Source organism: Cebus imitator, unplaced genomic scaffold, assembly GCF_001604975.1.
Source record: "Cebus imitator isolate Cc_AM_T3 unplaced genomic scaffold, Cebus_imitator-1.0 Scaffold39, whole genome shotgun sequence".
Lineage (NCBI taxonomy): Eukaryota > Metazoa > Chordata > Mammalia > Primates > Cebidae > Cebus > Cebus imitator.
In genome coordinates this window covers 5,903,149-5,929,388 of record NW_016107354.1, presented here as the reverse complement: position 1 = coordinate 5,929,388, position 26,240 = coordinate 5,903,149, and the positions used below count along the sequence as shown (strand labels likewise).

Sequence of the window (26,240 nt, the reverse complement as noted above, 5' to 3'; positions counted from 1 at the left end):
GCCTGGGGATCACCTGCAGTGGCCTCTACGTTGTTCTCACTGGGAACTGCACTTCAGAGCTGTTCCTATTTGGTCATCTTCAGATGTTTCTATTTTTGTAAAGAATGTCATTGATATTTTGATAGGAATTGCATTGAATCTGTTTAATTGCTTTTGGCAGTATGGCCATTTTAACAATATTGAGTCATCACATCCATGAGCAAGGAATGTTTTTCCATTAATTGGTATTATCTGTAATTTCTTTGGGCAGTGTTTTATAATTCTCATTATAGAGATCTTCCACCTCCATAGTTAGTTGTATTCCTAGGTATTTAATTCATTTTGTGGCCTTTGTGCATGGGATTATGTTTTTGTTGGCTCTCAGCTGGGACATTGTTGGTGTATAAAATTGTTTCAGCAGAAATAGTACCAGCTTTTCTTTATACATGTGGTGGAATTCAGTTATGAATCCATCTGTAAATCCTGGGATTTTTCTGGTTGGCAGGCCTTTTACTATTGATTCAGTTTGGAATTTGTTATTGGTGTATTCAGGGATTTGATTTCTTCCTGGTTCAGTTTTTAGCGGTTGTATGTTTCTAGGAATTTATCCATTTTTTCTAGGTTTTCTAGTTTATGTGCATAGAGGTGTTCATCGTAGTCACTGAGGGTTTTTTGTATTTTGTATCTTCAGTGGTAGTGTACCCTTTGTAATTTCTAATTGTGTTCTGTTTTCTTTATTAATCTGGCTAATGGTCTACTAATCTTATTTATTCTTTCAAATAACAAACTGCCAGATTTGTTGGGGTTTTATTTATTTTTATTTTTGGCATCTTAATTTCCTTCAGTTCATCTCTGATTTTGGTTATTTCTTGTCTTCTGCTCAGTTTAGAGTTAGTTTGCTTTGGTTTCTTTAGTTCCTCTAGGTGTGATATTGGTTGTTAATTTGAGATCTTTCTAAATTTTTGATGTGGGCATTTAGCACCTTACACTTCTCTCTTAACACTGCATTAGCTGTATCCCAGAGATTCTGGCATATTGTATATTTGGTCTCATTAGTTTCGAGGAATTTCTTGATTTCTGCCTTAATTTCATTGTTTATTCAAAAGTTATCCAGGAGCGTGTTGTTTAATTTCCATGTAATTATATGATTTTGAGTGATTTTCTTAGTAATGATTTCTATTTTTATTGTAGTGTGGTCCAAGAGTATGTTTGGTATGATTTTCTTATTTTGTTTAACTTGTTGAGGATTATTTTATGGCTGATTGTATGGTTGATTTTTGTGTATGTGCCATGTGCATATGAGAAAAATGTATATTCTGTTTTTTGTGGGGTGGAGAGTTCTGTAACTATCTGTTAGTCCCGTTTGGTCAAATGCTGAGTTTAGGTCCCAAATAGCTTTGTTAGATTTCTGCCTCAATGATCTGTCTAATAATGTTAGTGCAGTGTGGAAATCTATGTTTGTGTGATCATCTAACTCTCTTCATAGGTCTCTAAGAACTTGCTTCATGAATCTGAGTGTTCCTGTGTTGGGTGTGTATATATTTAGGTTAGTTAGGTCTTCTTATTGAATAGAACCCTGTACCATTATATAATGCCTTTCTTTATCTTTTTAAATTGTTTTTGGTTTAAAGTATTTTTTTTAATTAGCATGACAACCCCTGCTTTTTCCTGTTTTCTGTTTGTCTTGTATATTTTTCTCATCCCTTTACCTTGAGCCTATGGGTGTCACTGAAAATGAGCTGAATTTCTTGTGGACAGCCTATAGTTAGGTCTTGCTTCTTTATCCAGTGTGCCACTTCATGCCTTTTAATTGGGGCATTTAGCCTATTTACATTCAAAATTAATATTGATATGTGTAGGTTTCATCTCATCCTCATGTTGTTATCTGATTATAATTCATACTTGATTGTGTGGTTGCTTTATACTGTCACTGGTCTGTGTACTTAAGGGTGTTTTTGTGGTGGCTGGTAATGGTCTTTCCTTTCCATATTTACACTCCATTAAGGACCCCTTGCAAGGCAGGTCTGCTGGTAATAAATTCCCTTAGCACTTGCTTGTCTGAAAAGGGCCTGATCTCTCCTTTACTTAAAATAAAGCTTAATTTGTCTGAATATGAAATTCTTGGTTGGTATTTCTTTTAAGAATGCTGAAAAAAGGCCCCCAGTCTCTTATAGCTTGTAGGGTTTCTGCTGAAAGGTTTGCTATTAGCTTGACAGGGTTCCCTTTGAGATTACCTGTTCTTTCTCTCCAGCTGCCTTTAACATTTTTTCTTTCCTTTTCCCTTGGACAATCTAGTGACTGTATGTCTTGGGGATGGTCATCTGGTATAGTATCTCACAGAGGTTCTCTGCATTTCCTGAATTTGAATGTTGGCCTAGCTAGTGAGGTTGGGAAAATTTTCATGGTTGGTATTTTCAAATATGTGTTTCAAGTTGCTTGCTTTCTATTTTTCTCTTTCAAAGACATCAAAGAGTCATAGAATTTTTTCTCTTTACATAATCTTAGAGTTATTTGAGGTCTCATTCATTCTTCTTTTTTTTTTTTTCTTATTTTTGTCTGACTGAATTATTTTAGAGATGCAGTCTTGAAGCTCTGAGTTTCCTCAACTTGGTTGATTCTATTTAATACTTGGAATTAGATTATGAAATTCTTCAAGTGAGTTTTTTTTTCTCTCTCAGTTCAGTTTGGTTCTTTCTTAAAAAGGCCATTTTCTTTTAACTCATGTGTAATTTTATTATATTCTTTGATTCCTTGGATTGGGTTTTGACTTTCTCCTGAATGTTGATGATCTTTGTTCCTATCCATGTAGAATTCAGAAATGAATTTTGTTTCTGACATTTCAGCCATTTCATCCTGGTTAAGAACCATCACTGGGGAACTAGTGTGATCATTTTGAGGTAAGAATGCACTCTGGCTTTTTGAGATGTCAGCGTTCTTACACTGGATCTTTCTCATCTGTGTGGGCTGATGTTCCTTCAGTCTTTGCAGTTGCAATCCTTTGAATTTTTTTTTCTTTTCTTTTTCTTTTATCTTCTTAGATGCCCTTGGTGGCTTTATTATGGTATAAGGTGGGTTAAGTTGACTCACTTTGATTCAAGTCAGGGTCTTGAAGGAGCCCCTCCAATTACTGTCTCCATGCCTACATTTCTTTTGTTAGGTGTTCTTGTCCATGGGGGTCCCTCAGGCAGGGATCACAGTTGGCAGACAAGCTGTATCCTTGCCAGCTCAGCCCTAATTTTCTATTTGAGTTGCCTGCCCTGCTGTCTGGGTGTTTCCTGGGACATGAGGAAGCTATAGCTGCTGGCTGAGTTCAGGCTAATATGGGGCCACTGGGCCAGAAGTTGGTACTGAGCCCTGTCTGGGAAAGGGAGATGAAGCAATCTCACTGCTCTCAGGCACCACAACTGTGACCTCTACTGGAGCTGTGGTGCCAGTGCTGATCTGTTCTGGGTCCCAAGGCTTGTAGAAGTCCCCTTGGACTCAAGAGTTGCCCCTGTAAGATGTCTTGGTAGCTCCCTTTCTCAATCTAGAAGTGTGATTAGAGGAGTATGGGGGTTAGGGGGATACTCCCATTCCCAGTCTTGCATCTCTCCCTGTGGAAAGTGTGACTCCCCCAGGGGGCTCTCACCGTTTCCCATGTTGGAGAGGTTCTCCTGGCTCTGTGTTGAGCCCAGACAGACTGGTACCCAGCTTTACTCCTCTCTGTTCTCTGTGTCCTTCTGTTGCCTTGATGGATCCTGATGTGGTTTTAGAGATGATTGGCCTGCAGAGTCAGTGTTCACTAACCCTTTTGTTTCCTCTCTGTGAGAGCAGCACGCATGAGCTGCTTCTAGTCTAATATCTTGGCCCCTTCTCCCACATTGTTTATTTATTTACAACTATGTTCCATAAGGAAATGCTCTCCTGAATTCATTCCAAAATAATTGATGCAATTCAAGAATGAATTCCAACTTACTTTTGTAGCAGTGGACTGGATGATTTGTTATCTGATTTCAGACTTTTTTTTTAAGTTTTTTAGTGTAAGTGCAGGACCTTTGATCTAAGCCTATTCTCCTTTCCTTTCTACAGCTTCTTCTCACCTTCACACAGCCTCCTCCCCATTAGCTCAAAGAGTTTTTAGAGGAGCAAACTACCCAGTGCTTGGACAAATAGGCAAGAGGACCTTCAGCCAGGGAAACACTTCTTTCAATTTGTTTTTCTTTACTTGTCATTCTTGAGCTGGCTGCAGGGAATAATGAATGAGTTAAATTAGTCCTGGTTCTCATGACTTACAGTCAACGCTTGCTCCATTTTTCTTTTGGTTATTGTGGAAAGACAATTGGCAGACATCTCAATGTGGGTGAAAATAAGTCTGCTCTCATCTGAGACTAATTTTTGGCCCTCTATGTATATTTGCATAAACTTTAATTTTAAAAATCTGAAAACACCTTAACATGATTATAATTACCTTAACCTAATTACCATGGTTGCATTTTAAAATATGTACATTTTAAAACAAATATTAAAATAAAATTCTATGACCTAAATCATCCTAGGGTGCCCAAAGATTACTTTATGAGTACATGTAAGGTAAATTTCTCTTTAATCTGAGGAGAATGGTAGAAAAAACATTTTTTTCATATACTTCAAACCAAAAGTCCTGCTATAACGTACAAATTCTATTTGCAGTTCACTAAGAGGATAGAACACAATGAGAAATGAGTTCATATGAACTGTTGAAAGGGAAAGTAGGAAACCTTGGTTCTAGATTTCATTCTACCTACTATTCACCAGCTGATATTTTTGTGCATTTCATTTTTGTTCCCTAGGCATGAGCTTTTTTTCATCTGTATAGCAAAGAGATTGCATTAAAATATGTTGTTCACAATTCTTTCTTCTGCTACCATTATCTTTTCTGGTGTTTGCAAGAAAATCAGTGCATTACTTGGTGAACCCACATTCTTATAACTTTAAGAAGACAGAAATGAAGAAAGATAACCACCATCTCTGGAGTTCGCCTCTGGAGAAAAGGGTGTGGGCTGAAATGATAGCAATTCCAAGAAGATAGAGGCAAGAATGGATATGAAAGAGGTTTTAATGGTCAGCATTAACAGACCTCTGAAAATGTCAGGCATTATGTTAGGTGCTAGGGACATAAAGATAGATAAGCCTCAGTCTTTCCCTTAACAAGCTCAGAATTTAATGGGAGAAAAAAATATGGGAAGACAAAAGAAATTTCATAATTTGCACTGAGACAAAGATTGAGCTATGATATGAGCACAAAGGAGGCACGCGTCAGATTACACTTCAAGGAAAAAGTGATTCTTGAGTTGAAACTGAAATGATGAGTAGAATTATGACAGACAAGTAGTGTTCATAAGAAAGGAAAAAATGATGCAATAGAAAAATATGCAGGAGTGGCAAGGAGACTGACTTGGAAATAAACGTAATATGTAGGAGTGGGAGTAGTAGTTCTTCCCCTCTTCCTGCTCTCTCCTCATATCCCTGCAGCCAGTTTTCTTTGGTCTCAAATATTAGGAGTGTAGCTGAACAAGTACCTTCTATGCTGAAGAAAGGGACTTCAGTTCTTTCTTTCCGTAAAATCACAGCTATATTTCCTGGATCATTTTGTTGATATTGGAGATTTACGAAAAGTAAAAGTGTTTGTGATCGCGTTCAAATAATTATTTGAAGCTTTCTACTCAACATTCCTTCAGTCTGTAATGACTTATTATGGACACACTTTCTTTTCTTTGATGAACAAGCACTATATTAGGCTGCTTAATTACCCATGTCTCTGCTTCCACCTTCTCACAGCTGAACTGGTCCAGCTTTATATTATGCCTTGATTGGTAGGCAAAGAAATGGCCATCAGCTTTGTTTGAGTAGGTAGCAAAACTCAGGATATCCCTGGAGAACAAAACTAGGCTTGGGGCCTGGTGTTAGGCAGCATCAATCAAATGAATGATGACATATCCTTAGGGATGTCTCCCTACCCTACCCTATCCTACCCTATCCTACCCTACCCTACCCTACCCTACCCTACCCTAACCTACTTGTTTCACCCAACTTCTATTGCCACTTTGAATGATGTCTGTCACGCTAGAATAGGGTCTGTTATAGGGAAACTTGGCTAGGCCTGGGGTTCCCTAATGTTTTGTGGAACCATAGCAAATGGGAATAAATATAAGAGTAAGAGATAACATCTTTCAGTAGCACTGATTGAATCTGTTTCTGTAGAATAGTATTTTTTTTTCCTTCTCTTCCTTTCTTTATCCTCTACAAATAGGAAGGTTGTATTTGAAGGATAATTTTTTTAAATTTAAATTTAAATTTTTGTGGGCACATAGTAGGTGAGTATATGTATGGGATACAGGAAATGTTTTGATATGGATATACAATGCAAAATAATCACAGCATATATATAATGTGGGGTATCCATCCCCTCAAGCATTTATCTGCTATGTTACAAACAACCTAGTTACACTCTTTTCGTTATTTTTAAATGTACATTTAAATTATTATTGACTTGTATTTGTCCATCCTCATGCTGTTAATAAAGACCTATCTGAGACTGGGTAATTTATAAAGAAGAGGTTTAATGGACTCAGAGTTCCACATGGTTGGGAGGCCTCACAATCATGGCAGAAGGTGAAGAAAAAGCAAAGGCATGTCTTACATGGTGGCAGGCAAGAAAGTGTGTGCAGGGGAAATGTTCTCTATAAAACCATCAGATCTGAGACTTATTCACTCTCATGAGAACAGCACGGGGAATCATCCTCCTGCCATCTTTCAATTACTTCTCATCAGGTCCCTCCTACAACACATAGGGATTATGGGAACTACAATTCAAGATGAGATTTAGGTGGGAACACAGCCAAACCATATCATTTTCCCCCATTCCCTCCCAAATCTCATGTCCTCACATTTCAAAACATAATCATGCCTTTTCAGCAGTCTCCCAAAGTCTAAACTCATTCCAGCATTAACCCAAAGTCCAAGTCCAAAGTCTCACCTGAGATAAAACAAGTTTCTTCTGGCTATGAGCCTGTAAAATCAGAAGCAAGCTAGTTAATTCCTTGATACAATGGGGGTACAGGCATTGGGTAAATTTACCCATTCCAAATGGGAGAAATTGGCCAAAAGGAAGGGGATACAAGCCCCATGCAAGTCTGAAAACCAGCAGGGCAGTCAGATCATAAAGGTCCAAAATGATCTTTGACTCCATGTCTCACATCTGCGTCATGCTGATGCAAGATGTCGGCTCCCATGTTCTTGGACATGACTATAGTCACCCTGCTGAGATATCAAATTAGGTCTTATTCATGCTTTCTATTTATTTGTAGCTATTAACCATCCCTACCTCCCCTGGCTCTCCATTTTCCTTCCCAGCCTCCAGTAATCATTCATCTACCCTCTATCTTCATGAGTTCAAGTGTTTTCATTTTTAGATCCAGAAATAAGTGAGAACACATGATGTTTGTCTTTCTGTGCCTGGCTTATTTCCCTTAGCATAATGACCTCCAATTCCATCCATGTTGTTACAAATGACAATCTCATGTTTTTATGTCTGAATAGTACTCCATTGTGTATAAGTACCACATTTTCTTTATTCATTTATCTTTTATGGACACTTAGATTGCTTCCAGACTTCAGCTATTGCAAACAGTGCGGCAATAAACATGGGGATGCGGATATCTCTTTGATATGCTGATTTTCTTTCTTTTAGGTATATACTAGCAGTGGGATTGCTAGATCATATGGTAACTCTAGTTTTAGTTTTTTCAGGAACCTCCAAATTGTGCTCCATGGTGGTTGTAAAATTTACATTCTTGCCAACAGTGTACAAGGATTCTCATGTCTTTGCCAGCATTTGTTATTTACTGCCTTTTGGATATAAGACATTTTAACTGGGGTGAGATGATAATGTCATTGTAGTTTTGATTTGCATTTCTCTGACTAGTGATGTTGAACACTTTTTTATATGCCTGATTGCCATTTGTATGTCTTTTTTTGAGAAATGTCTATTCAAATCTTTTACCCATATTTTAATTGGATTAATAGATTTTTTTCCAAAGAGTTGTTTGAGCTCCTTATATATTCTAGTTATAAATCCCTTGTCAGATGGGTAGTTTGCAAATATTTTCTCCCATTATGGCTATTGTCTCTTCACTTTGTTGATTGTTTCCTCTGCTGTGCAGAAGCTTTTTAAGTTCTGCACTTTGATTCTATTTGTTCTTTTTTGCTTTGGTTGCCTATTCTTGTGGGATATTGCTCAAGAAATCTTTGCCCAGACAAATGTTCTGGAGAGTTTCCTCAATGTTTACTTGGAGTAGTTTCATAGTTCAAGGTCTTACTCAAGTTTCAATCCATTTTGATTTTTGTATAAGGCTAGTGATGGGGTCTAGTTTCATTTTTTCCATATGAATATCCAGTCTTTCCATCCCCATTTATTGAAGACAGATTTCCCCTGTGTGTGTTCTTGGCAGCTTTGTTAAAAAATGAGTTCACTGTAGGTATGTGAATTTGTTTCTGGATTCTTTATTCTGTTCCATTGGTCTATGTGTCTGTTTTTATGCCAGTACTATGCTATTTTGCTTACTATAGCTCTACAGTGTAATTTGAAGTCACGTAATGTGATTCCTCCAGCTTTGTTCCTTTTGCATAGGATAGCTTTTGCTAATCTGGGTCTTTTGTGATTTCATATAAGTTTTAGGATTTTTTTTCTATTTCTATGAAGAATGTCGTTAGTATTTTGATATGAATTGCTTGAATCTGTAGATTGCTTTGGGTAGTACATACATTTTAACAATATTGATGCTTCCAATTCATGAACACAGAATATCTTCCCATTTTTTGATATCCTCGTCACTTTCTTTCATCAGTGTTTTATATTTTTTCTTATAGAGATATTTTACTTTTTTAATTTTTAGGCATTTAATTTTATTTTTGGCTATTGCAAGTGGCATTATTTTTTAATTTCTTTTTCAGATTGTTCACTGGTGGCATATAGAAATGCTACTGATTTTTACATGATGATTTTGTATCCTGCAACTTTACTGGGTTTGTTTATCAGTTCTAATACGGTTTTTTTGTGGAGTCTTCAGGTTTTTCCAAATGTAAGAACATATCATCTGCAAACAAGGATAACTTGACTTCATCCTTTTCATTCAGATGTCCTTTGTTTTTTCCCCTTGTCTGATTGTTCTAGGTGGGACTTCCAGTACTATGTTGAGAAACAGTGTTGAAAGTGGACATCTTTGTCATGTTCCAGATTTTAGAGAAAAGGCCTTTAGTTTTTTCAAAGTCTCACCTGAGACAAGGCAAGTTTCCTTTGCCTATGACCCTGTAAAATCAGAAGTGAGTTAGTCAATTCCTTGATACAATGAGGGTACAGGCATTGGGTAAATTCACCCATTCCAAATGGGAGAAATTGGCCAGAAAGAAGGGACTACAAGCTTCATGCAGTATAATATTAGCTGTGTGTCTGACATTATGGCTTTATTATATTGAGGTATATTTCTGCCATCTCCAGTTTTTTTTAGGGTTTTTTAATCATGGGGGGATGTTGAATTTTATCAATGCTTTTTCAGCATCAGTTGAAATGATCATATGATTTTTGTCCTTCATTCTGTTGATACGATGTATCACATTGATTGCTTTGTATATGTTGCACTATCCTTGCATACAAGGGATAAATCCCACTTGGTCATGGTGAATGATCTTTTTAATGTATTGTTAAACTTCTTTTGCTAGTATTTTGTTGAGGATTTTTGCATCAATATTCGTCAGAGATATTGACCTATAGTTTTGTTATATATATATATATATATATATATATATATATATATATATATATCTTTGTCTGGTTTTGGTATCAGATTAATACTGGCCTTGTAGAATGAGTTTGGTAGTATTCTGAGAGATGACTTTTATTTCTTTCTTTCTGAGGTAGATTCTGGCAGGTTACTTAAGTCCTTTCTAAATTGAAATGACAAAGCACAGGAGAATCTATTCCAAAAAGAATTTGGTGTGTAAAGTTGTGCCTCCTATTTTACTGTTGGTTTTTGTATATTGAAGTATACTGGTGCCAATTTAAAGCCCCTTCAATTCCCATTTTGTCAAGCTGTCCTATGTCTACCTATACTCTGCATAGTTCTTCTTTTTACCTTATCAGTCTTTAAAAAATTAAAGTAGGTTTAATTTTTTAGGGGTTTTCTACTATGGTTCAAAGATTTGGAGAAGGGCATTGTCTAGATCAAATTGAGACACTTATTCCTTGAAGATGACTGGTGGTGCTGTTACCTCTTTTTTGTCCATTTGAAGATTTTGAAGTGCCATTTTAGAGAGTAACAATAAGACATTTGAAAATACAGTTTTCTATTTGAGAGCTTAGAATAGCAGTCACATCAGAATCTTTCTTCTCCTTGGACAGTGATCGTTGTCTGGTGGCTAGAAACAAGAAATTGGCTTAATTGTGGTTCACTGTGTAGCTTATTTAAAATAATTTAATTTTAAAAGCAGAAAGAATACAGGCTTAAAAATAAGATTGACTAAAATGGGTAATAATTTCTATCTTATATAATTATTGTGAAGATTAAATAGAATAATAAATATCAAATATCCAGTACAGTGCCTCACCGAGTTTAGTTCTCAATGTATATTTGTTAAATTAACACATAAATGAGTAGGGGTGATTATTGGAAGGCTATATAACTGGTTATGTGGCTACATGAAAATCATATGTTTATAATGAGAAAAGGCTTTATACCTTGTCTGTGTGCTACTCTCTTTTAGAGATCCTAAATGACTGTATCATAGAAAGCAGGTATATAAATATATATTTCACATTATGATAAATAAAGTTGCATTGTGACACCACTCATTATAATGTGACATCAATTTGGCTGTATTTGGACAAAGCATGCTTCTCTTTTCAAATACAATCATGGTATAACATCACTCTTTGACACAATACATTTCTTAGGTACTTCTATAGACCATTATGTGTACTGGCAGGCACTAAAGAGTTTCACCACGAGGCTGAGTCTGATTGGTAGGACCTGCTGCTTTGGGTTGACTCTAAACAGGCTTGGTTATTAAAGTGTCACTAATATCCAAATAGGAGACAGATTTGTGTTCAGAGTTAGCCACAGTACACAAAGGAGTGCAAATACTGTTAGAAGTATCGGGTATTTGTGGATTGGTGAGATCTTCACAGAGCTTTCTTAATCCAATTTATTTAAAAGGTTGGTCAAATTTATCAATACTTGAAATGTACTTGAAAGGTACAGAAGTTGGCTAATTTTATATCCATTTCTACTTTTAAGTGATACATATTCTGGTAATGTTGAAGTGATAGCTAGAGAGTTCTTCTAGCTCCAATACTAATTTTTACTTTTTTTTTTGAGACGGAGTTTCACTCTTGTTACCCAGGCTGGAGTGCAATGGCGCGATCTCGGCTCACTGCAACCTCTGCCTCCTGGGTTCAGGCAATTCTCCTGCCTCAGCCTCCTGAGTAGCTGGGATTATAGGCACGTGCCACCATGCCCAGTTATTTTTTTTTTTTTCTTGTATTTTTAGTGGAGGCGGGGTTTCACCTGTTGACCAGGATGGCCTCGATCTCTTGACCTCGTGATCCACCGCCCTTGGCCTCCCAAAGTGCTGGGATTATAGGCTTGAGCCACCGTGCCCGGCCCTCCAATACTAATTACATGATCTTTGGCAAGCTACTTGCTAGATCTTAGCTCATTGGCAAAATAAGGAAGGCAGACTAGACTAAATGATTTGTTAATCCCCTTTCAGTTATATGAGTCAAATATGTCATTGTTCAGCTTACCAAAATGTTAATGCTATCTACTTTATTAAAACTGCCAGTAATAAAGGTGGAACATTTTAATCCATAACAAAAAATAATTTCTTAAAGTACTTCTATAAAATATAACTAATTCTATAATTTTGAAAACATATTGAGCTAGGCTTATTTTTACACATATAAGCTGCAAGTCTTTTATGTATCTTGGATAAAGAAACAATTCAATATCCTGAACAATCAGTGAGCATTTTTCAAAATTGAAGCAGAAAAAAATTTATATTTAGACTAAAACAGTCTTCACCGAAGTTTAAATGTTTATGAGACTTTGAGCTAAGCCTGTCATAAGCTTTACTATATTGTTGATTTTTAAACCTCAACTATGTTTACAAATGAATTCATTATTATCATCATTATGACTGTGAACTATGATCTGAGAGTTATATGTGGAATGACATTTTTTGTAGACCCTTATTTAATAGTTAATCAGAGTTTAACATTTTCCCTTCTTAAACCATTAGTCTGCAAAGAAATTTTCTAACTAAAGCTATTTTATTAGAATAACTAGTTTTTTTTTTTATTCTTTCAAAGAAGGATGCAGTAGCATTTAAAGAAACTTTGTAAGTAACTAGACTGAGAAGAAAAAAATGGTACTGATCATTAGTTATGGCTCAAACAGTATAATTTGTATTAGAAAAGTTTAAGGCAGTTTGCAAAAATATTCTCCCCTTCTGCAGATTGTCTGTTCACTCTGTTGGTTGATTATTTTGCTGTGCAGAAGCCTTTTAGTTTAACGTAGTCTCATTTATCTATTTTTGTATTTGTTTCTTGTGAGTTTGGGGACTCAGTTATTAATTCTTTGCCTAAACCAATGCCCAGAAGAGTTTCCCCTAGGTCTTTTTCTGGTATTTTTATAGTTTCAGTCTTACACTCACATCTTTCATCCATCCTAAGTTGAATTTTGTATATGGGGAGAGATAGGCATTCAATCTCATTCCTCTGAATATGGCAATTTAATTTTCCCAGCACCATTTATTGAAAAGAGTGTCATTTTGCCAATACATGTTCTCATCAACTTTGTCAAAGACCAGTTGACTGTAAGCATTTGGCTTTATTTCTGAGTTCTCTATTCTGTTCCATTTCATGTCTGCTCTTTATTCACGTCTATTTTTACTCAAGTACCGTACATACTATAAGCCTTGTAGTATAATTTGAAGTCAGGTAATGTGATGCTTTCAGCTTTGTTCTTTTTGCTTAGGATTGCCTTGGCTCTTGGGGCTCTTTTTTGGTTGCATATGAATTTTTGGATTGTTTTTTCTAATTTTGCTAAAAATGACATTGGTATTTTTACAGAGATTAAAGTGAATTTGTAGATTGTTTGGGGCAGTATGATCATTTTAAAGACACCAAGTATTCTGAGTCATGACCATCAGATATAATTGTTTTTCCATTTGTTTGTGTCATCTACAATTTCTTTCCTCAGTGTTCTATAGTTTTCCATGTGCAAATTGTTCACCTCCTTGGTTAAATATATTCCTAAATATTTTTCTTTTGTAGCTATTGTAACTGGAATTGCCTTCTTTCTTTGGTTTTCAGCTAAATTGTATTTGGTGTCTAGAAATGCTGCTACTGGTTAGTGAGGCTAATAGTTACTAAGCAGCTATCTAGTGAAAATTTTAGCAAACTACTTCAAAGGATTAATTTCATATGAAACAGTGTGATTAAACTGGGACTGAATTTTTTGCCTTTTATTTTTAACCTTAACATCATAAAATTGTTCATTGCATATATAGTAAATATAAGGATATACAACTTGTATTGCCTCATTTATAGACACTGTCTTTCCTTCCTAATATGCAATGGTTTTATGTAGTATGTAATTCAGAAACTATTGATTGGGTATCTATTATTTGCAAGGCACCATTCATGGTGCTAAGCATTCAAAAATAATTAGGTAGATCATACCTTCAAGGAGCTTATAGTGTATCAAGCAGGATAAGATACATTTGCACAACTACACATAAAGCTTAAAATAGTGATAAGGACCACAATAAAAGTGCAAATCAAGTGCTAAGGATTTATATTTTATGTCTCCTTTAGAGCTATGTATTTTGAAGCCACCTCAGCCCCTAACACAGAGCCTTGCACATGGAACAAATTCAACCAATGGTAGTTTAGAGGGTGAGCTGTGAAATTATTTTGTAAGTTTATACCTATTCAATGAGTGACAATTCATATTACTCAAGACAAATTTAAAATCTTCAATCTGAAGAGAATGCTATTTAAACTAAAATCGCGTTTTGTTAGATGGAATATGGATATTTTAATTTTTGTGAATACCTTCTATCTTTTCATTGGACTCCATTTTCTGATTTTTATTTCAAGACTTATTCTACTAAATCTTACCTGATATCCTACTGTCCAGTTACCCAGCTTTGAAAAGGGTTATGGAATGTGGCAGTACCTCTTCCTCTCTCTAATATATCAGTAATCACAACTCACAAGAACCTGTTTTAAGGAATTTCAGAGTTTATGTGGTCTTGCCTTTCTTAGGTACAACTCACTTAAAAGGGTTATAAAATAAATTATTATCAGAGCTTTAGAAGAAGCAATTAACACTAGTCTTTTCCTGAAAAGTAACTGTGTTATTCATTCAATCTAAAGGATTCATAATCAACTTTTTTTAAAAAACATAGACTTGTTTCCAGAAATTTGGTGGTTTTTCTTTTTTGCATTTTTCACTAGTTCAAATTTCCTAAAGGACTCAAAATAGAGTAAAATTCATTTGATCTTTTGAATTACTGAGGTAAAAATGATGGCATAAATTATACCTAACGACTCAGCATCTCTAAGATTTCATGACTCTTTAATACTCATAGTAGGGCATATTGGTTATGATACCAGCTACAGTACTATCTAGCCAACATGTTTTTGTCTCTTAACCATCTTGACTCCATTCAATACAGAACTTTTCTTCACTGCCTTAATCCAAGTAGACATTTTCAGAAGCTTGACCTATCTCCATTTTGAAGACATCTGGCTGAATTTCAAAGGAAAATGATACAGCAGAGTAAAACAGAAACCAAAAGATGCCCCCATCACTTTGCCTAAGTGCTGGCAATTTGACTGACTCTGCTTGTGAATTTTCCCTGCCACTGAGTCATTGCATACAGAATTATAAAACTTTAATTTCTTTAGAGGCTTGTTATATTAGAAAAATTGTTCCAAAGAAAGCAACAATCATGACATAAGCACATCTGGCTCTTGCAAATTATTCTTTATTAAGCTTTCATTTAATTACATGTGCTGAAAGGTCTGTTTTTGATTACTGTAATTTTTTTTATTTGTCCATCTGAATGACAGTAATGCTGGAAATTACATACAAACCACCTGTTTTTTCTCCCCTACTAATATGGCAAAGTTTGAGCTATTTTCTCTCTTGTTGATAGTCTAGGAAGCTTTCTATTTATTATGAGAGAAATGTGACCATCAAGGTAATGGCTTAATTTTGATTATAAGAAGAAAAGAAAATATTTGAACAAAGTTTTCAGGCACTAGATAGTGTTAAGACTGGAGTGTCTGACTTCTGGTTAACCACAGCAGATTAACATATTCATTTATTGTTAGTTTCACCCAAATCCTAATAAACTGATGGTTAAGAATTATGGGTGTAAACCTTCAAGTAGAAATGAAAAGAGAAGGCAAAAAAATTTGGAATATGAGAAATGGATAGATCAGTTATAACCGTCTTAGCAGAAAAGAGAAAGCTGATACCCAAGCTTTAGGAGTGTAAAGCCAAAAAGAATCAAGCCCAATTGTGAGCTGAGCCTTTAAAATGCGTAGGAATTGAAGGCATCATGTATCATTAAAGGAACAGCTGTAAGAGGTGGAACTGTCGACAGGATGACTGGTTGAAAATAGATATAAGATGATCCCTCCCTAACCTCATGCAACCTGGTAACTACCATCCCTGCCTTCTCCCTCCCAGCCCCATGAGCACATAACCTGGCAGAAGAAGCCAGAGATTTATTCTCTTGATAATTTGAACTTATATCTTGGGACATCAGGCATAGCTGATAATGAGTGATGGTGCCATGGTGAAAACCAGGGAGTTTGCAGGATAGACCAGACTGTGAGATCCTTCTCTTGCTTGGCTCATGTAATGATGGCATACAAGTGTATACACAAATCAAGGCAAGAATTTGAAGACACTGCTCTAAAAAATGGTCTAGTCTAAGATAAATGACCTGTAGATATTGACATTTGGGATTCCCCAATAAAAAAGCAGACTTTCTGTGTCATTACCATATGCTGAAGCCCATCAATCAGTAAGTCTACCCCATACTTAGACCTTCCAGTCAGCTTTTGAGTACATTGCTCTTATATATGAATAAACAGTCAATGAACACCAGACACTTTAGAAAAACCCCTAATAGAAAAATTCAAAGACATTGGAAGAAAAGAGTGGCAACAATGTAGAAAACATTAATATTGTCAAACAGAATAGAGAACAGGATGCTATAAAAAGAAGCAATCAGAGAATAAGAGTACCTTTAAAATATAATGGCAGAAGCTTTAAAACATTTAGAGAAGTTTTGGAAGATGAAGTTGCAAAAAAAAATCTGTCATAGAGTGTAACAAAAGGTCAGAGTAACAAACAGAAGGAAAAATAAGAAAAAAAGAGAGTTGATAAGGAAATCTAACATTTATCAAATATGAATACAGAGAGGAGAAAATTATCAATGAAAAACATCAAAAAAAGTTTCCTAGAATTGAAAGACATAAGTTCGGATTGAAAAGCCTGACTGGGTGTTCAGAACAATGAATATAAAAGTCAACAGAAGGATATAATAGTGAAATTTCAAAACATTCTGTGGAAAGTGAAGAACCTGATGCTTTCAGAGGAGAAAATAGATTGCATATAAAGGATCAGGAATCAAAATAATGTCAGGCTTCCTTAGTAAGAAGAATAAGAATACAGCAGATCAATATCTTTGGAATTCCGAGGCAGAATTATTTTCAACTTAGAATTCTATACAGTCAATCTACAGTCAAGTGAGAAGAATATAATAACATTTTCCAGAAATGTTAATTCCTAAATAATTAATCTCACATTCACCTTTCTCAGGAAGTGCTTGGAGGATATGCTCTACCAAAATGAGAGCCTGACCAAAATGTACAGTGCACAGCCTCCACAGGCAGGCACGATGACCTTCATTTCCTTACCCTGGTCCTCCTTATCTCACCTCCTGTTCTGTGGAGTCCATTCCCTTCAATTCATTTGATGGTTTAACTGGTATTTTTTGCCTTATTTGTAAGTGCTTCTAAATGTTATATTCTTACCTACATATAACTAAAAGGGAAGAAAACTTCATACCCAGGAAACAAGGACATCAGTACAGGAGAGGCAAAAGGAATTCCAAGTGCCATAGATCTGCAGTAGGTAGGCCTGAGGAATAAATTAGTTCAGATTGGAGCAAGAAGATTGAGAATTCCAGGAAGGGTGTCTCCAAGGGAAAACAGGATTCACAGATTACCTGATATATTCAATTACAATGGGTAGAGTTTACTGATTTCAGTGAGTTTGAGAATTAGTGATAGTTACACAAAAATTTTGAAAACAAAATATGAGGTAAATATTAAACCTAACAAAATAAAAAGTTAAGAAAGAGAAAATTAAGTACAGTTTACTACAGAGCTAGTATCTTCATAAAATAAAACAGTAAACGCTAATTTTAAAATTTGTGATATTAACATTAAGAGATTGGAGAGGGAAGCATTGGAGCACATGTGGGGTTCAGTGTAGGAAAGTGAACCTTTCATTTTCCTTTATATGTAGATAAGAATATAACATTTATAAGCACTTACAAATAAGGCAAAAAATACCAGTTAAACCATTAAATGAATTGAAGGGAATGGACTCCACAGAACAGGAGGTGAGATAAGGAGGACCAGGGTAAGGAAATGAAGGTCATCGTGCCTGCCTGTGGAGGCTGTGCACTGTACATTTTGGTCAGGCTCTTTTCGTTGTTATTGTTTTGGTGTTTTTGTTTTTTTAAACCTTAAAGTACTATTTAACTTGTAAAGCTATATATAAGAATGACTTTGATAAAAATGAAAATTATATGAAAAGAGGTTAGCCCACCTGTCTTTCCATTTTTGGCCTTAATTTAGTGAAATCAACATATTTTCAGATTGATAATTTAAAGATTCATAACATCAAGTTGTCTGTTTATCATGTCTCAGAGAAGAGGAACCATTTTAAGCTGAATAGATAAGATCATTGGTTTGCCAAAGAGAACTATGGAAAATACTTGAGAAAAGACCTTGAAACAGCAGTGATAATATGATGAAGATAAATGCGGAGTTCCAGGCAAAGGCAGAACCTGAGAGGAGAAGTGTGGTGATCTGTTTAGAAGCATGAAGGAAGTACTTTGTTAGCTGGTTTGGGTTCAGAGAAGCTTGACTTAAAAAACAAACAAACAAACAAAAAAAAAACTGCTACCAATCTGGCCATATTCTCTTGAGGATTATGTTATATGCTGCCTAGTAGTAAGACCCCGTATAAACAATGACTGCCATTGGACCTTAGTGGCTTTCGGGACAGCACTCATCATTCAGAAGGATCAGAATACCCAGAGAGGCATAGTAGTGCCGAATAATAATGATGCAGTTCTTCTAAGAATCCTTAAAAATGTTCAGGTTAGTTTTGTAATTCATGAATATTAATATTACATGAGTGGACATCCCAGACATTTAAATAACTTTTTAAAGATTTTAAGCATTAAAAAGCATCTTAGAGACTACTTACTCAAATTCCTTTTTGTACAATTAAAAAAAGTAAACAACAGACCCTGAATTCTAAAGAAATCAAATCCTTTGTCCAGGGTCATAAAGTTGTTGCTAGAAGGACCAGGAATAGAACTGTGGCTCCCTTACCAGTTTTCTTTCTTTCTGTTATATTATTTTCCTTCTCTTAGTTTCCTTTTTTAAAAATAGTGAGAAAGAAATTACAAGACTGTATGAGAAATCTAACAATATGGTAAGTCTTTTTTTTGAAACTCAATTTCAGCTGCATTTAAAGAGATCAATGTTTGTCTTCCCTGTTTTGCAGCAGCTCTATGCCGCTCAGCTGGCCAGCATGCAGGTGTCACCTGGAGCAAAGATGCCATCAACTCCACAGCCACCAAACACAGCAGGGACGGTCTCACCTACTGGGATAAAAAATGAAAAGAGAGGGTCCAGCCCTGTAACTCAAGTTAAGGTACTCGCCTTGCAGGATTGTGGAAACAGCTCAGAAAAATAGTTTCACAAGAAAGGTAGCGAAGCAGGCTATGTTGCGCATAAACAGCAGGAAACATAGCAACATAAAGCAACCCCAAAATGTCCCTCTTTATGGTAAATTTCATGATTGAGCATTGAGAAACAGGTGTTTCCCTTTTGATAACAATAGTGCCATATTGTGAGATCTTCACCTCTATCTGCAAACTCACTTCTCAAGAGTTTTCCCCTTTTGGATTCTGGCTTTTATTTTTTAATGTTCATTGGCGTGAATGGCCATGATTTTACTGCCATTCTTTGTCATGTACTTGTGGCACTTCTCTCCATGTTTCTTAAACAAGGAGGGAGTTAACTTATAGGACCAGACAACTGGGATCTTGAAACCTTAGGTTTAAAAAGAAGTACAAAATGGAAGTTGATGCTGGACTCTGTATGGTTTGTTGATGAAGATCTCTCCTTCAAAACTAGTTATAGTGGCCTTTAAGGAATGAGTTGTCATTGCCTAATAATGCTTTTGATGCCATATAGTTGTGTTAGGATAAACAGACTTTCACAAATTATGTCTGGGACATTAATAAATGTCTTTTCTCACTAATTTTCAGTGTCTTGAAACTGTGCAGCCAGGAGGTACTTGGCGACAGAGGGAAATTGATGAGCCGCTGCAATTTTGTGCTGCAGCTGGTACCCATAGGTGGTGCTTGTTGGTTTTATGATTGCAGTTACTTTCTATATTGAATTATCAAATTCAAACAAAGGGACAATTGTTTTGTATAATTGACTTATCTACTTGGAGGAGTATGCTAATTACAAATGCTTTATTGTAATGTGATAAAAGCACTGCATTTGAAGAAATTTTGCAATTATTAAATCTTCACAAGGGAAGCGGCTGAGACCATCAAAACTAAGCATCAGATGCTATACAGTCACTGAAATTGTTTTGTTTTCTAAAATTTGCATATAGTAATATTGAGACTCCAGAAAGTCTTTTTAAAAAAAGTGGATCCCAAATACCAAAGATCAAGAAAAGTGAAAATCATTAAGAGAGAGAGTTCTGCCTGCATTCTATCCAAAGGAATTAATTTAATGCCACCTATTCTTTAGATTCTTTAAAGAAACATGTGAACATTTATGGTCTGTTGTTTGAAATATTGAGATATGACAATAGGAGGTTTACATTTAATAAGACAGAATCATGTATGGAAACAGAGTATTTGATGTTCCCAGAGTTTGTGTTTGTGAATAAGTTAGAACACTCCAACTCAAACCAAGGCACTTTGCTTATTCGTAATTGTTGAAGCATCAAACATCAGTGACTTGAGCTATTGAGTATTAAATATTTTAACATAAAGAAGTCATTTTATAAGTAAGTTTACCAACTGGAACTGCACCAAACCAAGTCTTTACTGGATGAGTAAAATGTTCCTTGGTTAAATTCAAATTTATATCTGCTTTTACCATTTCATCTTTGTGGGCCTACTGAATTTTATTACTCATTTGACCACATGCAAATGCTTAGGGAGCTCTCTGGGTAATTTGACTTGACCATATTCTATGTTAATAAAAAAGGAAATATTTCTTTTTACTTACTAGGTATTTTACTTTATATATGGGTAAAAATATATAGAACAAAACATAAATCAAGTATTTTAAATTTAAAATATAATTCCTATTACTGAAGATGTTCTGAAAATAATCTTATCATTTGCTAATTGAAGGAACTATGGTTACCAAAATCTCCCATGTTTCTCTTTATAGTCATTGCTTTACTTCTTTATATAACATGACTACTTATTTTAAATTCAGACAGAACATAGGCAACATTTGCTGAAAGTAACAAAAATAAATATAGATGATCTGATGTACCTTTTTCCCCTAGAATATTTGTCTACTGTAACTGTCAACATCAGATGTCAGAATGTTTCTGTTAAAGATACTGGTTCTACCACTTTTACTCATTATATCAGCTTGCCCAAGATACTTAATGTCTTTCTACTTTAGTTTTTGCCTCTGAAAAAAAAGGGAGTTAATATTATTATAGGTCTTAAATATATCCTCTAGTCTATAGTGCGTATTCTGTCAATGTTAGTGGTCGTGATGCTGCTGCTGCTTATTACAGTAATAAAGAAGATAGTGTGGTGATTTTAGTGGTTGTGATTAAAATTTCTAGTTGTAGACTGGGAGAGATCCTAAATAAACACCTAGAGGAATTCCATGGTAAACCATGATGAAGGAACAAAATCAGATTTACTTTTCCGGCTTAAACAACTAAAACTCAGGACAAAATTACATAAAACAATGGTTTTCAGACATTTACAATAGGAGTACAGGACAGTGCTTCCTATGAGAAGAGAAACAAGTAAGGCAAGCACTATAATTGTTGCAGCTCACTATCAGGAGGAAGTTCCCAGGCAACTATGAAGGAAGTTTTACAGGCTCCCTGATTAGAGAGACAGAGTTTAGAATTTAGGGATGCTAATGCAGATGAAATTTGTGAGACAGGGTATCAGAAAGGAGCAAGCTGCATGGAGAAAGAGTGCTGAAGATCTGCAAAAGGCTCCGCCTGAGTATTTAGCTGAGTACTGATCAGCACATGCATGTGAGAAACTACCAAAGATAAGGGGCAACACCAGAATATAGCAAACAAATCAATTGCAAGGTTCATAAAGGGCCAGGAATAGTTAGCTAGAGTGGAAAGATCTCCTGACCTACGGAGCATCAAGTAGAGTACCCAGAAGGGTATTACCTCAGTAGTGGGGACAAATTACCCCTACTTAGTGACTGTTCTGACCTTGCTTAACAACACCTAGAAGTAAGCCTAGGAAGGATCAAATTGTTCTGTGTCTCAGAACAAAGTTTTCAAATATTTAAAGAAATACAGAAACTTCATCACCCCAGAAGGTAAAATTCACAATGTATAGCATCCATCCAATAATTATCAGGCTTGCAAAGCAGGAAAAAAATATGAATAATGGGAAAAATTAATCAAAAGAAACAGAGCCCAAAATGGCACTAAGACAGAAAAAACAGCTATTATAAGAGACTTCCAACTAGAGCCAGATGAGATAAGCAAATCTGCTTTCCTAAAAAAGCACCTATAAAGCTGTAAAACACTGACAAAAACAGTCATTTAGGCATTCTTAAAATTGACCAAAGTTATACACAATCTGAGAAAACATTTATGCCTCTTATATGTAGGAATAGTGGGAGTCTGTCTAGAGCTATTGTTATTTCCCCTACTCCCAGGCTTGGTTAGCACAAAGTTGTCAGGCCAGGACAGGCTGTGAGGACCAACAGTTCTACTGTGGTAGAAAGGGATTCACTTAATTGGGCATTGGTAGGTGCTAGCCATGCCCAGTGGTATTATTGGTTAAAGTGGCGATTATTGAATTATAAAACTAAGTAAAAAATTAGAGTATTTCTAAGTTGAAAAAGCTGTAATAAACTCCATATGTTCAAGAAGATAGAGGAAAACATGAGCATGATAAAGCAAGACATGGAAAAACCTAAATCAAATGTCTAGAGATGAAAAATACAGTGTTTGAGATTAAAAAATATATACTAGGTGGGTTTAGCAACAGCTTAGACATTGCAGGAGAAAAGATAGTGAACTTAAAGACATAACAATAAAACTATCCAAAATAAAAGGCATAGAAAAAAGACAGGTCAGTACTGTGGTACAAAATCAAATAGACTAATGTATGCAATTGGAGGCCCAGAAAGAAGAGAGAGAAACAGAAAATTGTATTTGAAGAAATAATGACTGAACATGTTACAAATGTGACCAAAACTTTAAATTTAGATTTTTTAGAAGCTCAGTGAGCCCCAAATAAAAGAAACATGGAGAAAACGAAACACTAGCATATAAATCCCTATTATTTAGATGTGAGTAAAGGAACAAACTAGTTCAAACATCCTTTGAATTAAGAGCAAAGGGAAGTAAAATACAATTAAGTACATAAGATAGTTTTGACATTCATAATGGGTATACCCATGTTGCTTGAAAACCTGTCCTATATATAAATATACATAAAGGTATATTGCAACATATGTGACAGATTGCCTTTTCCTTATGAACACACACACACACACAAATGTGGGGCATCACTATATTATCAAACAACTGACTTATTTTCTATGGTAGTTCAGTAGAAAAGGGGCCTGAAATGTGGAGTCCAATAAAGAATTTACATTTTCATTCTGACCTCCATTTTCTCATTTGTAAATTTAGAATAATCCTGGCCAGCCTCATACAGTTATTGATAGTTAAATGAGCTAGTATGTGAAAATGCTTAGTACAGTGCTTGGTATATAATTGCTTCTTTGTGCATGCTAATTTTATTTTCTCTTTCTAATCCTCCTTCTCAAGTACTATTTTCTGGCCTCTCTTTTTGTTCCCCCTTAATCAACGATATTAGTACTAGAAGAGACCTGAGAGATCACCTAGCATCAGACTCTCTTTTCTCAGGTGAAGAAATTGAGCCCCAGCAAGGTCACTTGGTTACTAAGGGGAAAAATGTCTGTACCTAAACTCTATTGGGTCTTTTAAACAATGGTATTAAAATCTAGTTCTCTTTGCCTTCGCAGAAGCAAAATGGGAGTTAACATTTGCTGACCATTTTATCTTAGAATACAATAATACAGATCTTAACACTGAACATTTAAATGAATATGCTCATATTACAACAAAATTTCTAGGATGATGAAAGTGTTGTTTCAAGTATTTTATGGCAGGACAAATGAGACAAAACAAAGGAAGGAGCTTAGCTTTCAAGCTCCTGGATGAACTACAGTTACAAGCCAGATATTTGAATACCGTCTCAGTGTAAAAGGACATGTCTTAAAATAGACATTCTGTAAATATATGTAAAAAAGCCTATAAAGAAACATCACTTTAAACATGAAAAATAAATTGCATATAGCATAGTATATAAAACATAATTATAATCTATCCTTGGTCTTTGCAAAAATTAATTTTAAACATGAATAGAGACCAGAATATAGACCATGAAGAGTGCCCACACCCAGAAAGCCACATAGAAGCTGTGTTGTGGCATGTGGCTCTCTGGGCAGGAGCCTAGTAGATCAGAAAAAGGCTTTCTATGTTTCCATTTTTAAAGTGCTTGCAATTGTTTGATTTAAAATATGTATTAAAAAATTAGCTACAGAGACTATTTATAGCTATAAGAACTTTTCAGAGAAAATAACACAAAAGCACTACAGAGCTGCTGAAATTTTAAATAATTCTTTGTAAATGCCCTAGGTTAATTTAGATCCCTGAAAACACATTAGGAAATTAAGCTGTAATGTGAGCTAATTCAGATTTTAATTTGGCAAAAAGAATGATCCAACTACACAGTTAATGTAAATAGAAGCATAACACAGGGAAATTAATGAGGTTTCCTTCCGATGAATCTTCAAGGAGGTAGATAATTAGCTTCTTTTGTTATTATTGTAGGAGAATGTGGCATTGTCTCTGAGGTGTAAAATAACTGTGGCTTACTAAGTGATAATGTGCTTCATTTGTCTTTTTTAAAAATAATTATTTATGTTAAACTCTTGCAGGATGAAGCAGCGGCACAGCCTCTGAATCTCTCATCCCGACCCAAGACAGCAGAGCCTGTAAAGTCCCCAACGTCTCCCACCCAGAACCTGTTCCCAGCCAGCAAAACCAGCCCTGTCAACCTGCCAAACAAAAGCAGCATCCCTAGCCCCATTGGAGGAAGCCTGGGAAGAGGATCCTCTTTAGGTAAATGGAAAAGTCAACACCAGGAAGAGACTTATGAATTAGGTAAAAGAAAGCAAACCTGTTTAGTTACTACTGATACTTGTTTCCAAAGTGTTCCTTAGTAAAAGATAATGCTCTTATCTTCTCTACTGAAATATAACCCAATTTAGTATCTTGTTATATTAGAACTTTTGGAAAAGATCATAATATAAATCCTGCTGGGATGGATTCTTTAGATGATAATGAGTTAGATCCAGTAAATCATAGACTTAGGAATTTCTATATTTGGTCAGCGCTTTGCCACTGAAATAATTTTTCAGGGACATAGGACCTGGCTTCAAAGCAGCCTTTTAAAAGGCCAAAATTTATTTGACATTTTTATTTTCTATCAAAGTGTACATGAATTTTACATCTTATCCCATATTACTTTTGCATTAAAACAAATATGAGTGACACAATTCCAGAACATATATGAAATACTATTGATATGCAGGAACATATGTCATAATGTCTGGCTTCTTATACTCCCCCATATATTGCCAAGTATCTCTAGGAATATTTGTATCCCTATGTGAAAATTATGTAGGGAAACACATGGGTTTTGGAATGAGGTGGGCTTAGACAGACAGCCTTCATTTACTAGCTATGTGACCCCAAGAAAGTTATTTCAAGTTCAATTGCCTAATCTCTGAAAGGGTGATAGTATTACTATAGGTTACTATAGCTCATAGGTTATTGTGAGAATTAAAAGAGAAAAATGCATATGAAGTGTCTAGTACAGTTTAGAATCTAGAGGCATTCAATTTTAAAGAATTTGAATGCATGATTATCAATACATGTACATACATAAAGTGAAATGAAACAATAAGTGTGAAAGCGGTTGTCAGTAAGAGTGCCAAATAAGCATTAACATTATTGTTACTGTACTCTTTAAGTCAAATTAAGTCTCTTAATTTGTTATACTTATGCTCTTAGGAAACTAAATCTCTTAATTTCCAAGCAGACACAGATTTTAAAGGGTTAGCCTAAAGACCAAGCATTTCTTCATTAGATTACCTTTCTTACATTACCAAGTCCTGAAGTCTAAAATGCTTATTACAATAGATAAAATAATGTATAAGAATAGCCATTAACAGCTTAAAAAACATTATTGCCTATTTTATCTCATTTGATGCTTCACAATCATATGAATTAGGTAGGATATTATTATTACCCTCATTGTACAAATACATACATTGTGGTTCTTAGGGGTAGAACGACTTGCCCATACTCCTGTAGCTATTACTTAGCAGAAACAGGATTAGAACCCAGGTCCTCTCACATGTTACTCATTGTTCTTTTAGTAAACTCACAGTTAAAATATTTGCTGAATTGTGCTGAGTCTAAGTGAATCTTCTGATAGTGAGATGTAAATCTTCTCACTGAAATTTGGGTTATAGGATCTCTACAACAGCATATTCTCAT

The 26,240-nt window shown here is 35.3% G+C and overlaps 1 protein-coding gene across 20 annotated transcripts in view; it reads left to right on the top strand.

Moving 5' to 3' along the window:
- Positions 1–26,240, top strand: part of SOX6 (SRY-box transcription factor 6) — a 669,339-nt gene that overhangs the window by 561,385 nt on the left and 81,714 nt on the right. For 13 of the 20 annotated variants that reach the window (XM_017525615.2, XM_017525630.2, XM_017525625.2 and 10 more), the window contains 2 exons: positions 18,885–19,034; positions 24,614–24,839. In XM_017525615.2, the coding sequence (XP_017381104.1) occupies positions 18,885–19,034; positions 24,614–24,839 (376 nt within the window). The remainder of the gene's footprint in view (positions 1–18,884; positions 19,035–24,613; positions 24,840–26,240) is intronic. The other 7 variants (XM_017525632.2, XM_017525619.2, XM_017525634.2 and 4 more) reach the window with 2 other exon arrangements.